At 46.2% G+C, this 13,963-nt stretch overlaps 1 protein-coding gene across 1 annotated transcript in view; it reads right to left on the bottom strand.

Annotated features, from left to right (window-relative positions):
• LOC147733911 (potassium voltage-gated channel subfamily KQT member 1-like) overlaps positions 1–13,963 on the bottom strand; it is a 911,116-nt gene that overhangs the window by 112,606 nt on the left and 784,547 nt on the right. Inside the window, exon 6 of the mRNA XM_086952463.1 lies at positions 3,022–3,162. Within this exon, the coding sequence (XP_086808589.1) occupies positions 3,022–3,162 (141 nt within the window). The remainder of the gene's footprint in view (positions 1–3,021; positions 3,163–13,963) is intronic.

Here is a 13,963-nt window from a genome sequence, read left to right as displayed (position 1 = left end):
TTGGCGGCTGTCAGGCATTTCAAAGTGTAGGCAAATTGCTTCATTCTATATGCGAACATTAAAATTGGGTGCATATGGCAATTGGGCTCAACTATAATTTATAGGTTTGCAGGAATTGTGCTTGTTAAGGTTTTTCTGAAGTAATCATTGTGATAAGGCTGCACAGTACATTACCCCTCTTTTCCACACAGACCGATGAAAATGCAGCCATCAGGATACACCCTCCCCCAGGCAGCCAGGCACCTTCTAGGAGGACACAGGAAACACATCTGTGCTCTCCAATTACAACTCATCACCTCTTTTGCACACAGACCAATGAAAGCACAGCAATCAGGATACGCCCTCCCCCAGGCGGCCAGGCACCTTCTAGGAGGACACAGGAAACACACCTGTGCTCTCCAATTACCACTCATTACCTGAACCAATTAACCAATTGAGCTCAGTATATATGACTCCAACCTTCCCATCAGTTTCCAATGACGGGGAGATCGAGAGGATGCCTAAGGGGAAGCTGCTGGAAGCACTGAAGATAGACAGTAAGAGTAAGCATGATGCTGTATGTGCCATATATGTGTTTGGGTGCTTTACTCTGCTGGGAGGCCACAATATTTGTAGTTCTACTTTGTGAGTCCTTTGTAACAAACCAACAGGATTAAAATCATGATGTTGGAATCTTTACCACACATGATTGCGTTTTTACTTCTTGTTTTCAGAAAGTCTCAGTAGGTCCTTCCACCTCTGCCCTCCCATGGAGCAAGTAGGCTAGATTATAGGGTAAGGTAAAAAAACTGTCTTTTCTTTGGTTTTCAAGGATACACGTGTACATGTCACGTGTCTCATGTAGACCGAACCACGTGCGCAATAGGGATGGCGCTGCATGGATGGTACAGTGTACCTATTGTATTCATACTCACAATTTGGTGTGTATGCTTCTTTTCCTTTTTGTTTCCTTTTTCTACAGAGTCACTCATTAGGTTACTACGCCAAGAGGGGTACTTGTAATTCACAGCCCCTTCACACATTACTAGAAGGTCCATTTTTCTGACACTAGGTGCCGGGAAGTGGAACTCTAGGTAATAACCTCCCTTTTAGTCCTGAAGAATGCTCATACCCTTCGGGGACACTTTAGCAGAAACATGTCGACCCATTATACACGGTGAAGGGATATTAATGTCCCATATCACCGACCACTTTTTTTACCTACCATACCTTTGATCCCTGAATAAACTTAGGATATGGGCAAGGGTAATGGTTTTTAATACACATTTTTACTCCCCCCACGGCCATCACTTAGATTTAGAAGTGCATCCCTGTCTCCAGGTGTATGCCCGCCCTCTATCAAACCTAGTTTTTAGAGGGCGAGGACAGCCGATAATGAAGCATGACACCCGGCAGTGTGTGAGGCCAGTCCGTAACATTTTATGAGATGCCCCCATTGGCAAAGCATCTCCCCCTAACCCTATAGATACCTTTAGGAACACAATCTAGGGGTAGTATTCTTTTGTGGATTCACCCTGCCACTCATAACAGCCACATAGGAGACTGGTGTACAAAGAGTGAGAGATCCTATCTGAAGACTTGTGAAGCAGCTAAATAACTGCTTTGAACATATGTAGTTGATGGGGTTGAGCGTGATTTATCCGAAAGAGGAGGCCCTTTGTTCCCCTCTCCATCGTGGCGGCCACATTTACTGAAATAAGAGAGCCCTGCCCGAAAGTACTGCGGACCATCGCTGGAACAGGTTTCACAAGCCCCCACAGCCTTAAGGTTTCAAGTAAGAAAACCTGTGCATACACTCTTCTTTACCTACACTCGGTGAGAACGAGTTCCCGTATCTGGAGACTGAACCTGACCCAAAAGTATAAGGAATCAAAAGACCATCGCACTTTCCTATACCACCCACCAACGATATATCTATTATATCCCACGCAGATGAGGGTATCTGCTCAGACCCCTAAATACGACAGACATTCAACAATAGTCTTGATAAAGGTGGACCCTATTTTCGCCTAGAACCACCGAAACGCGTCGACGCTCATCTTTTGTACAATTCAAGCCTCTTCCTCCCATGTTTATATAAAAATTGTTTGTGATAAAACATGGGTGTGACTGCAAAATAGCTTTGAATGTACCATTTGTATTCAACAATTTTTATGTTTTACATCTTCTGTCTGTCCTCTGTATTGTGCAGGTCACAATACATTGAGTAATAAATTGTATTTTTAGTTTTAACTTTTATGTTTAGAGAATTTTGTGTTGTATAGGTAAATATGAATTGTTTTTATTATCTACTTCTTTAATACATTTTGTTGTATTTTATCTTTGAGATTGCATTAGTTTTGACTCTATATTTTAACTTTAGGCTATGTTTTAGCTTTTTCTGTATACATTTCAAGGGAATCAGGTTATTTTGGGTTGATGGGTAAATTGTGTGAACTCTAAGGAAACTTAAGAATCTCACATATGCAATGGAGAATAAGCAGACAAATCTGATGTCAAGTGTTTCTCGCTAGCAGGTCTGCAATCTTATCTAGGGAAAGAGTTGGGCCTCTGATATTTGTGCTGAGGTAAAAGGGACATGTTTGTGTGTCAGACATCTTGATCACCAGTCTGTTCTACGGCAGTTATCAGATTGGAGTCACAACAGATGTAGATGATAGAAGACCTGGTGTCCAATAGGTTACCAATAAATTTGCTGTAGGCAACAAATCCTTTAGAGGTGCTGACACATATGAAACATCCCCTCTGATCTGTATGGTCTTTTGTACTATGTAGTATGGTTCTTGCCAGCATACAGTGTAGAGACAGCACAGAAAGTGTGTGCATGGGTTCCTTGCTCATCGGCAGCAAAAGTATCTTCTTCTGGAATCAGCTGCTTCTTCATTCTCTCCTTCTTTTGCACCATCAGGTATATCTCTTTCTGTGCATGTATTTAATATTTACATTAAAGAATAATATCCTTCAAATCAAGTAACGAGGAAACATTAAAAAAATCCTGCCATACTTGTACTAGATACTCACCACACCCCACCACAAGGCATCAGCATAACTAGAAAATCCAGTTTTCCCTTCCTCATCCACAGCATCCTTTTCAGCAAGATAGACAAAATATGAAGAGAATATTAGCCCCAGGAATCCAATGTAGAGTGTTGTGATAAGTTCCTGTTGAGAACAAAAGAGAAGTCCTTTAAATCTTTAGCTATAATTTAAGCAAATTAAAACATATTTCATCATCCATATAAGTAGATGCTATACTAAATATACAAATCCAATGTATAAAATCCAATCTATTTTACAAGTACATTATTAAAATATGAAGTAAGACAATGATCGGGAAAAACTGAAGGAAAACATAAGCATTGCAGTTAGACAGGAAGAGTAGAAGACCAAGTGTCAGAACCCCTTTCAGAGGGCCTCTGGGCACGCAGGGGCTATTGGGCCCAACCAGGAGGGTTGCGACCTTTTACTTCTGATGTCCTAGGGCAAACCTACTATTGATTCTCAGCAACTGGGCCAAGTATCACTTCTGCACTTGACTCTCAGGGTTGCGTGGTCAGAGTAGTCCAAGCTGCCCTCAGGGGCAGGTGTGGATACAGCGTAGGGAATACAGCTCGGAACTCAACATGCACACAGCAACAGCAATAAATCATTGTCTAGCTAAATACTCAGTTTTATGACAAGTGAAGTATTTTATTTCTACTGCTATCCACACAAAGGAAAAATACGACATACACAAACAATTACACACCCCTCCCCAGAGGTCAGGACTCTAGTGTCTCCTTGGAACTTCCCTGTACCACTCACTCCTTGCATTAGCGATTGTGGTTATACACCATTCACTACTGATAACATCAAGGGTATGCCCTAGTAGTAATCCAAGTATCAAGAGTCCACTCTGTCTCTAACTTTAAGGCAATAGTGTTAAAAAAATATTGTGCTAAATTAGCCTCAGAGTTGCTCAAAACTAGGCCCGGGCGGAGTTCATGGAGTTCCGCTACACGCAAAGTGACCCAAAAACTTTATTGCGCTATGTGGAGTTCCGCAAGTGTCGGAGTCCGTTAGGTCATGCAGTTCAGGTTGATTTTTAGAGCGGGGTGTTTGTCCCACGCTGGAAAATCAGTGCGAATGGTACTGTGCGCAGCGTCAGAGGCCGCTGTTCCTTTCTGCTGCTTGAGTGGATGTTCTACTTGAGAGGCAGCTTTCTCCACATGAACAGAAGGTTTCTCAACGCCAGCGGTAGCGGCCATCTGCAACGGCCAGCATTGAGAAATCTCACTGGGAGGTTGTCTGGAGTAAGATTTTCCTCACTTGCCAACTTAACGTTGGCAAGCGCGGGCAAAAAAAACCTTGCATTTTTCGGACCTCTGTGCGCTACGTGAAGTGGGAAAAACTCAGCAAACTACACGAGTGGGGCAGAATTTTACGCCCGGGCCTACTCAAAACAAGTCTTGCCCACACCAGCAGTGTAAAGCATTAGGAGGTCCGGAGTGTGCCACGTCCATGGGAACTGACTGCAGCTGCAGCCAAGTTCAGGTAAGCTGGCCGCAGGATGCCCAGACAGCTGCACCCAGCCGGCGCAGAGTCTCTCACTCGCGGTCGTGCTCTTGAAGTGACCTGGGGCTTTCTGCAGCTCCTCCTGTGGGTTAAGTGTTCACTCTGCTCCTGACTGGGTTTGGCTATGACAATCCTGTCTTGGTTCACTCACCTTGGTAAAGGTGCCCAGGCGCTTCCACTGTGTCCATACTTCTCTGGTTGGGAGTTAGGTGGGGTAAGAACAAGTGGCAGTCCTTGGTGCTCCCTGTAACCATCTCTAATATAGGGGGCTCCGGTCCGATCAGCATGGTGATGTACTCTATGGCGGCCCCTCCTATCATACGGGGTCGTTGCCTCGCTACCACATAGGGCTACAGCGTCTACTGCACAGCAGTGTTTCCTGGGGGGGCCTTCCTGGCATTCAGGTCACCGCCACGCTACCTCACCATGCTTCGGCTATTACAGCACTGCAGTCATTTCCATGGTGGCACCTCCTGGCATACAGCATCACTGCCACTGAACTTCAGAATGTAGGGACTGAGCCGATCTACACCATCAGATAATGTCGGCCCAATTCTTAGCTAGCTCACAGTGCCTCATCTGAACCCCTAATCTTCGTGGGGTGGCAGATGATTTTGGCAATCCTGATCATGACACTCTGATCCTACAAGGGAATTGTGTAAACAGATCTTATACGAAGAAAGTTTTCAATACATGTATTGAAATAATTGTAGTCTTGCACACAAAAATTGCGATGCGATTATGAGGCAGATAAAACAAAGCGAGTAACCAGTATTATGAACATGATGAAAAGAATAAACAGTCCAACCATGGCAGTCTGCTTTCTATATATTTCTACCTATTACTCCCCCTATTCTGAGAGCATAGTGGGTGTACCCTCTTCCCGATCTCTTAGATTAGCCCGAGCCCCAATACCGGAATAAACTGTCCAGTGAATTGGCCTGAAGTGAAATTGGCAATTCTTCTCTGCAGGATAGAAGATCAGCGTCAGCAGAGCTGCATGTCGAACACAGGATACATTCCAGGTAACCCTGGGCAGAGCTTGCATAGTGGTACTCTGCGGAGTTTCACTGAGTTATTGGAAAACTCTGCAAAATTCCAAGGAGTTCCCACCCACCGCCTGCTCCCCCTCCCGCTAAATGCCAAGACTCCTGCCCCCTGCCACTAAACCCCCACTCTATGCCCCCTCCCACTAAACCCCCGCCCCCCTGGCCCCCTTCCCATGTAGTAAAGCCTGCTAGCTGCTGCTGACTCCACTCGGCTTCCGATGCTCCGGTTCAATTAACAGGAAGAATTGCAGTGCGCATGGCGTACTGCATGAAGGCATGCCTGACCCTATCATGGGATTTCATAGGGTCAGGCATGCCTTTACGCAGTACGCCATGCGCATTGCAGTTCTTCCTGTAAATTGAACAGGAGCAGCGGAAGCCATGTGGAGCCAGCAGCAGGAGCAGGACTCTCAGCAGCACCGTTAAACTCCGCTACAATTGCAGAGTTTCGGTAAACTTCGCACTCCAAAAGGAGTGCGGAGTTCTAAAACTCCGCAAACTTCGCTGGCCGAGCGGAGTTAACCGCCCAGTCTTAGTTCCAGGACAGTTGTGACCGGAGTGCTCCTCTGACAAGGAAAATGGCAGTGCGACCATTTATATAATAAAAACCACACTGTGTTAGAGGTACAGCTCTGATGTAATGATATGTCTAGATGTTAGAAGCTGTCTCCGAACAGGCAAGGCAAGACTAGGATATTATGTTTTGTGCTCCTAGCTTCAATGAAATGTACTGATTACATAGCGAGAAATGCTTTCTAAAAACAAGCAACATGTACAGCGTCTTCTCAAAATAATATTGTGCAAGCCAAACATGTAAAAATAAAATTGCTAAAACGATGTCTACTAAAATGTGTAAAATAAATAACTAAAATGGAGAACAAAAGTGGGCCCAAGTAGGCCTCATGACAATAGTCTCACAACACAGGCCATAGGACTGACTAGAGTTCACACCTGCATGTCGAACACCGTGATATGTGCATCTAAAGGTTAGCCCTGGGCTCACAGCCCCACTCTTCATGATTATCTTATCAGCCCCATCTCTTTCATGAGATGTGCCTATGCACCCTCTCACTAAACCACAGAGCACCGTTTGATGTGTATGGTGGAGGTCTATCCCTTCCCTCCCTAGTGTGTGTCCCATCCAGCTTAAAGGAATGAAGCAATACACAAATCTGCATGGGGATCTCTCTACCTCCCTTCCATGTTTCACCATGCAGGCCTGGGTCTCTCAAAATGGAACCCATATATTGTACCCTTCAAAGGCACACATACACCCAGCGCATGTAGACAGCATAACATGCATGCCTTGCCCAGCACTGTATTGTTCATGCACTGTACCACTCATATTCACACATACAACTAGCATAAGCTAGCTTGACTGATGAGGTGTGTGACCCCGAAACTGGTCCCAGGATGCTTGTTTCCGGTCCAGTAAAGACCTGGCTTGGCAGTTTGGGCTGGACTGTTGCCATGAGGAATAGGGTCAAGACTGATTTGCTTATGGCTGGGTCTAAACTGGGGTGGTGAAGTGAGCTAAAGAACACTGATGGATTCAACCCATATCTGTGACTGGGGGTGATTGTCTGAAAGGTTTCAGAGCTCTGTTCATTATCTCCTTGTGTTAACTTACTAAAAGTGGCATTTTCAGATATGTGACTCAAAATCCGACTTTAACATAAAGGAGGGTTTTAAATTACAATTAATTTGTGTGTAAACATGTCATTTCTACCTGTTTCCACTGAAAGGTTATCACTTATTAAATATAATAAGGTAACCCAATGTCATCCTATGGGAGAAGTAGGCCTCACAATAGTGAAAATACATTGAAACCTGCTCTATGGGCCTACCCTAGGACTGACTTAAATGCATTAAAACGGAGGTTTAGGCCTTGCAAAAAATTTATTTTGCCAGGTCAAAATGGCAGTTAAAAACTACACACACAGGCTGCAATGGCAGGCCTGAGTCAAGTTTTCAAGGGCTACTTTAGTAGATCGCACAATAACTGCTGCTGGCCCACTAGTAGCATTTAATTTACAGGTTTCAGTTACTTGTAGTACTACTTTACTAGGAACTTAAGTAAATGAAACGTGCCAATTGAGTGCAAGCCAATTAAACCATGTTTAAAGGAGCGAGCAGAAACACTTTAGCACTGGGTAGCAGTGGCACATTCAGCAAAACAGGAGTGAAGGCAAAATGTTAGGGGTAAAACCCCACTAAGGATGTCAAGTCTAACACCAGCTATTGCTTGAGTTGTCCTATGGAAAAAAGAAAAACAATTTATAGCTGGGACTGCTCTCCTTGCAGATGAATCAGTGGCTGCTGGTGAAAGTGCATGCTTCTATCTTATTGGAATACCTTCAGGCAATGCTTAATTTGAGCAGGTGGTTTCCGGTCCTCTGCAACAACATTTAATTGTCAACACCAGAGATTGTGACAGTCTGCCACAAGGTAGCGCTGTCTAGGTAATTTAGAGATGAACACACAACATTTACTAATAATTTAATTTACATAAAAAATTACTATTACCTGCCGCCAAACCATGCTTATAGCTAGCTTTGGTGGTCTGAATTAGTCAGAATTGTCAAACTTGGGGGAGTGGGATGGATAGCAGTTGTGTTGTTTACAAATTAAGCACTGCCTCCAGGTCTGATATGGCATGTCTCTGTGCACATTCACTTTTAGAGTAGCAGTAAATAGTACAGGTCAGAAGAATTGAGGGTGCGGTCAGCAGCTTCTTAGAAGGATTCTGGCGGGATTTGTAGTGAAAAGGGCTTCAAGGTTAATCCTGCATCGCTTACAGTTCCTCCCATTTCTGGAGCTGCAGACATTTAAGTAATAGGACAGCGGAGAACTGGCACTTGTGGCAACAGGTAGCTTTGCACGTTGGAGCATAAGTCGCACCTGTACATACACTAGAGCACTTGAGGAGACTAGAAATTTGTAATATCCTGTTGTGTTTATATTGTTCCTGTATATCTTGGTTCCTAGCTGCTCAGCCAGTGTGAGTGTTCTCTCTGGAATGTCGGTGTGATGGAGATGCTTGGAATGCTTGCGTGCCTATTGTGAGTGTTGACAGTTGAAGATGGGCTCAGCAGCAGAGAGGCTGCTCCTGGTGGGGCTGCCTACATGATCTTTACAACTTGTAACTACAACTTAATAAATCTACATGAAACTACATCCCAGCCACGCACGTCATTACTACATATGTTTGGCGACAATCTGGAGACAAACTCATGCCATAGTGTCCTCTCAAGGAAGAGCAACACGACATGCCAGAGAAGCCTTCTAATTGGATGGAACCTTCAGAATCGACAGATACTGAGAGTGCAAAGAAAGTGTCCACTGAAGAAAGCACACTACAACAAGAAGCAAGTGGAATGGGAGTAGCATGCCATGCAACCCCACCAGTGTCCCTCACACCGGACAGCTCCAGCCCAGGTGTGCTGTGCTCACCAACTTCAATTCTGTTGGACTCTAAAGTAACAAGTATCGTGTGCTACATAAGGCTCAACAAATATGGATTGCCTCTCTTTTGGCAAGATAGGAGTTCCCGTTTTAATGCTGCGCTCATTGACATTTTCATGGACGTTTTATCTTCATGTCAAGCCACACCAGTCTGGTGTACACTCACAAAAACAAGCTGGGTCCTACTTTACTCAGCAAGCCTGCCAAACTGCGGCTGAAAGTGTTCCCATCAAAGGTCTGGCTGAACGTTTCATTTTGCACTTTATGTGTTTTTTGGTGGAGGCACAGACCACTAGGATATTCGTGCCCTTATAATATGCTGTGGCTGTTCTCACAAAACGTGTTAATAATGGTAAAGTAACGGTTACTGTGTAATCGTCCCTTTTAATGTGACTCTGACAGCTACATCGAATATTTTGACATGTTTGGAAATCAGACCAATTACAGGCTGTCGGCGCGGGACATTTGCGGTGAGCCAATTTTGGTCTTTGATTTATTTCCTTCACTTGAGGCCTTTCCTGCGGACCAATGGCAGTTGAACCTCTGTTCTGCAGTTTGAAAACGGAGGCTCAAGTTGGGTGTAGCGCGCCCTCACCTACAGTCATTGTGCAGTCGCGTGGAGACTTTGCTTGGAGGTCTTCGTTACTGTGCTTCCCCGTGTGATGCTGAGGTATGCTTTCCAGCATGGGCGTCCCACGAGCCACCCTGTGCACACCAATACTGCGTGCCGCCATATTTGATGTGGAAGTTGCATGCAAGTTCCGTCACTGGGACAGTCTGAATCCTTGTTTCATACTATAAAAGTCTCAGCTGGTTGTTCAGGCTGTGCGAGGTGCTGTTAGGCATGCAGATAGCACGCGGCAACTACGGTTATGTTTTCGGTTTCATGGGGATAAAGCAGCGGTCTCTTCAAATATTTTCTCTTGGATTAGAGACTTTGTCAACCGGCATGTTGGGCTCGTACAATGCAGGTGACTCTAGCAGTTCTCCTTTTATTTCCAGTCTGGCGTGTTCACCCCAGATCGGTGACATGCACATCACTTGCGGGGCATAGGAGGGTCTCATCTTTCCTGTGAATCTGCCTACCAGCTGTAACTGCTGTCTGTTTTTTAGGTTTCGCCTGTCAAAAGCTGCGCAAGCAGCCTTTCGCGCAGGCGAAATCTTATGTCTAGAGTATGTGTGCTCATGTCCCGCTCCTCTGTTCCATTGGCTAGCTCCATAAAATGTAAATGTACATGTATTTATATAGCGCAAATCGACCACATCGCAGGCATCTATGCGCTTGCTTAGGGAACCCGTCCTGGTATTCCCCTGTGAGATACCCTGGCAGGGTATCCACAAGGTGAAAGCCAGGCATCCCGCCACGAGGGGCCGTTATGGAGATTAAGCAAGCTATTGCCCAGAGTCGCAGAGTGTGAACCCGTGAGTCGAGTAGGCACCGGAGTGAGAATTATCGAGTCCGTGGAATTATTGAGCCCAACCCCCGTCGGGGCGGGGAATTGAACCCTGGTCCAGGGCCGATCTCAGCTTCCGGGTCTGCCGCCTCTAACCCCTGAGCCACACTTCTCCACTCCATAAATGGAGGCTAGCCATTGGAACAGAGATCTGTCCGTCAATGCCGGAGCAGATTTGTGGGCGTTCCAGAGAATTTTAGGCTTTTGCCCACTTCATGCGGCGGTGGGGGTTTACTTTTTTTTTTTTTGCCGGCGCTTTTGGTTTCCATTTCCCCCGACCGCCGCCGGAAGAAGCCCTCGGGTGAGTGCTGCCCCTTGCCCTGCTCCCTCGTTCGGTGTGCTGCCCGCAGCCCCCCCGATCGGCAGCAACTCGTCCTCCCCAGTTTCGCTCTGTGTCCCGGGATCGACAGGCCTCCTCCCCTCCCTGTCCCGGGGTCGGTGGCTCTCCTCCCCCAGTCTGGATCGGCCGCCCTCCCTCCCCCTTCAGTCTCTCCCTCCACGTCCTCCTCGGGGGGGGGGTGGGGGAGGGACGGAGGTCGGTGCATCAGGAAAGAAGCTCTGGGCACAGCCGGGGGCCTTGCACCGCTGGTGTGACACTTGGTTGTGTTTACATAAATCGCAAAGGTTTTTTTGATCCCCAAGCTTGCATATTTATTTTTATTTCCTATTGTACATTTTTTTTTTGTCTGTTAAACAGCATGAATGCGCATGGTTTTTAGGACTTTAGTTTCAAGCCCCCACCCTCCAGTCTCCCTTTTTTTATGGTATATGAATGCATCGCCGTGCAGTGAAGCGCCCCCCTTGGCAGTGTGCCCTGGAGTGCGCTGCATTCGCTCCAGTACATACACACAGAAGCTTCTACATCACGCAAGCACGAGCCACGGATGTGAGGGGTGCGGGTGTTGTTTCACAGCCTACATCATTTATTTTATAGGCCTGGAAGCATAAATGTCTGGGTAGGCCCCGCCGAAAAAAAACCCTGTATGCACGCTCTCTCGTGCAGCCGATGAGAGCCCGAGAGATATGCCTAACTGATCTCTGCAAATACAGAATGACTTTATGAAGGGGTTATACCGAAAGCGCTAAGACGCCACCCCAGCAGCATGTGTGCGTTATGCAAGAACCATTTAATGTATATTTTAACAGTTTGATGTACTTTCAGTTCTATAATGCACCACAGGCCAATGTCCTAAAGCGCAAGTGAACATCTGGACAGCTGAACATGCGAGACACGTGTCCTGTCACATATGGATGATCATGACACATAACGCGTCATAGAAAGCCAGCTCGTGGCAGGTTCATCTCTAGGACGAGCCTTTGGCGGGAGGACACGCAGCCATCAGCTAAAGAAACAAACCCCATGCATCGAGGCGACAGCTGCAGCCCCGGCCCCGGCCCCCCTGGAGGGACCCCCACAGATAGTGACAGTGGGAGGGGGCGAGTGGTTTCACAGGTGGGCTTGTGACAACACAGCAAACGACTGCGCCCACCCCCCGCGGCTGCCCATCTGCGGGACAAACAAGGACGTTTGCCCCGAGCCAGGGCTGTTCACACCTCTGAACGGGGGCCCCGGGAGGGCCTATTCATTGCCGGGCCCCTCCCCGGAGGGGGCCAGATGCAGCATCCAGACACTGGTGGGGGCAGGGTTCAGGCAACATGCCAGCCACGCCAAGCTGCCCAGGATTTGTGCCAGACGGCCTCAGTTACTGAAATAAATGAATCATAGTCTTTTACTGGAAACGTACATATTTTTTTTTTTTTTAGAAAAATTTGTCCTGGGAAGAGGGTGGGGGAGGGTATTCGATTAATGGCGATAAAATAAATGTACATGTGGGGTTTTATATGGCAATTAATACTCCCCTCCTTGTCGGAGTTTTCATATCGGTCTGACTTATTTGGAACCACACTGCATTTTTAGCTGGCTGCAATGTCTTCCGTAGACGAGAAGCTTCAAATAACCCAAATTTGTGAAGGAAATAGTGCAAGCTTGACAAAGAATACAGATGTCCGAATAATTGTTGATAAATATTTAACTACTCAAGAGCAGTACCTTTACCCCCAACTCTCCCATCTAAGATTAGACCGTATATCGAGTATTGTGTGCCAATTGGACCAACTTTCCAACTACCCTTTTTCAGAGGCAGGAGAATAACCTCTCTGTGCTCTGTCAAGAGGGGGAAGTCCATATTAATTCCATGAAAGTGACTCCACCCTTCTGTCCGAACCCTACTTAATTCTTCTGTACCTTTCAATACCAGACCAGGCGCCAATGCTTTTCAAGATATGTAAAAAAAATGCCCGATTTCAACATTATATACACATCTGGCCTTTTAATTTAAATCGATCGTTACATGTGGGTAGGCTGCGACGTCATACAATATATTAAGCATATATACTATTAGTATGTGTGTGTTTGTGTGTGTAAAGGGGGCGATAAGTAACAGAGATTTGAGTTTCTTGGGGACCTGCTGGCGACGGCTTTGGAAGAAGGAGATTAGTGCGTAGAGGTGGGAGGTCTGGTCAGATCAGGGATGATTTCAGAGAGTAGAGTAATCTGTGCGCCTCCAGCGGTTCAGCTGTGTATGGTGTTCACCAGGTGTAAAGGCGCTAAGTTTGCAGGACTTCCATCTTGAGGGTGGAGAAGTCCAGGACAGCGGACACGGGTCAGGGTGAGGGAATTTGCGGACGGAGGAGGATGAACTGAACTCTGCTCCTCGGCGAGACTAGAATGAGGGGAAGGGTTGCGAGGTAGAGGCAAGTTTGAAGAACAGCAAACAAACACCGACCAGCATCCTGCTGTGGAGATGCAATGACTTTATCAAGGTTACTGCCTTGAGGCGCGCATCAACGCACCTTGTAAAGCCGGATTAATGACTGCTTCCAGATATCACATTACAACCGTGGCCTTGCAGTCAGAGCTTTCTATGCCCCGCGTGCACCATAAAACAACATCCATTGTCAGTCGTTCACACTTTGGTATGTTTGAATGGTTCCCTTGGTCACCTGGTTACAAAGAGGGATAATTCGAAATACAATCCATTGATTCTGCCTTCGCTCGCAGTGGCTTCGGTTCTTTTGTTTCGGTTTCATCTACAGTGCTCGTGGTCTGCTCTCGGCCCCTAACTCTTTTCATGAACAATTTCTTTATGTTTCTTATTTAGTCCTAAACTTCCTCCAGTCATGTTCAATGAAAAAAGATGTCTGGCGCGCTTTTTTTAGAAATATTATGGAATTGTACAAAGAGTATTTTATTTCTGCAGATTGTTTCATTGCTACACTTGTTTTCACGGCGACCTCGTCTTCTATTTCCTCAACAAATGTGTCTAATCTTCATTTCGGTAAGGGGCGAATAAGTGTTCGGTCTGAGATCTGTGCAGAACTTGTCCTTCGAAGGCTTGATACACGACTGACCCACTACGACTTTTATCCTTCCAAAGTTGG

The sequence above is a fragment of the Lissotriton vulgaris genome, chromosome 1_2 (assembly GCF_964263255.1).
Source record: "Lissotriton vulgaris chromosome 1_2, aLisVul1.2, whole genome shotgun sequence".
NCBI lineage: Eukaryota > Metazoa > Chordata > Amphibia > Caudata > Salamandridae > Lissotriton > Lissotriton vulgaris.
This window is presented reverse-complemented; position numbering and strand designations above follow the sequence as displayed.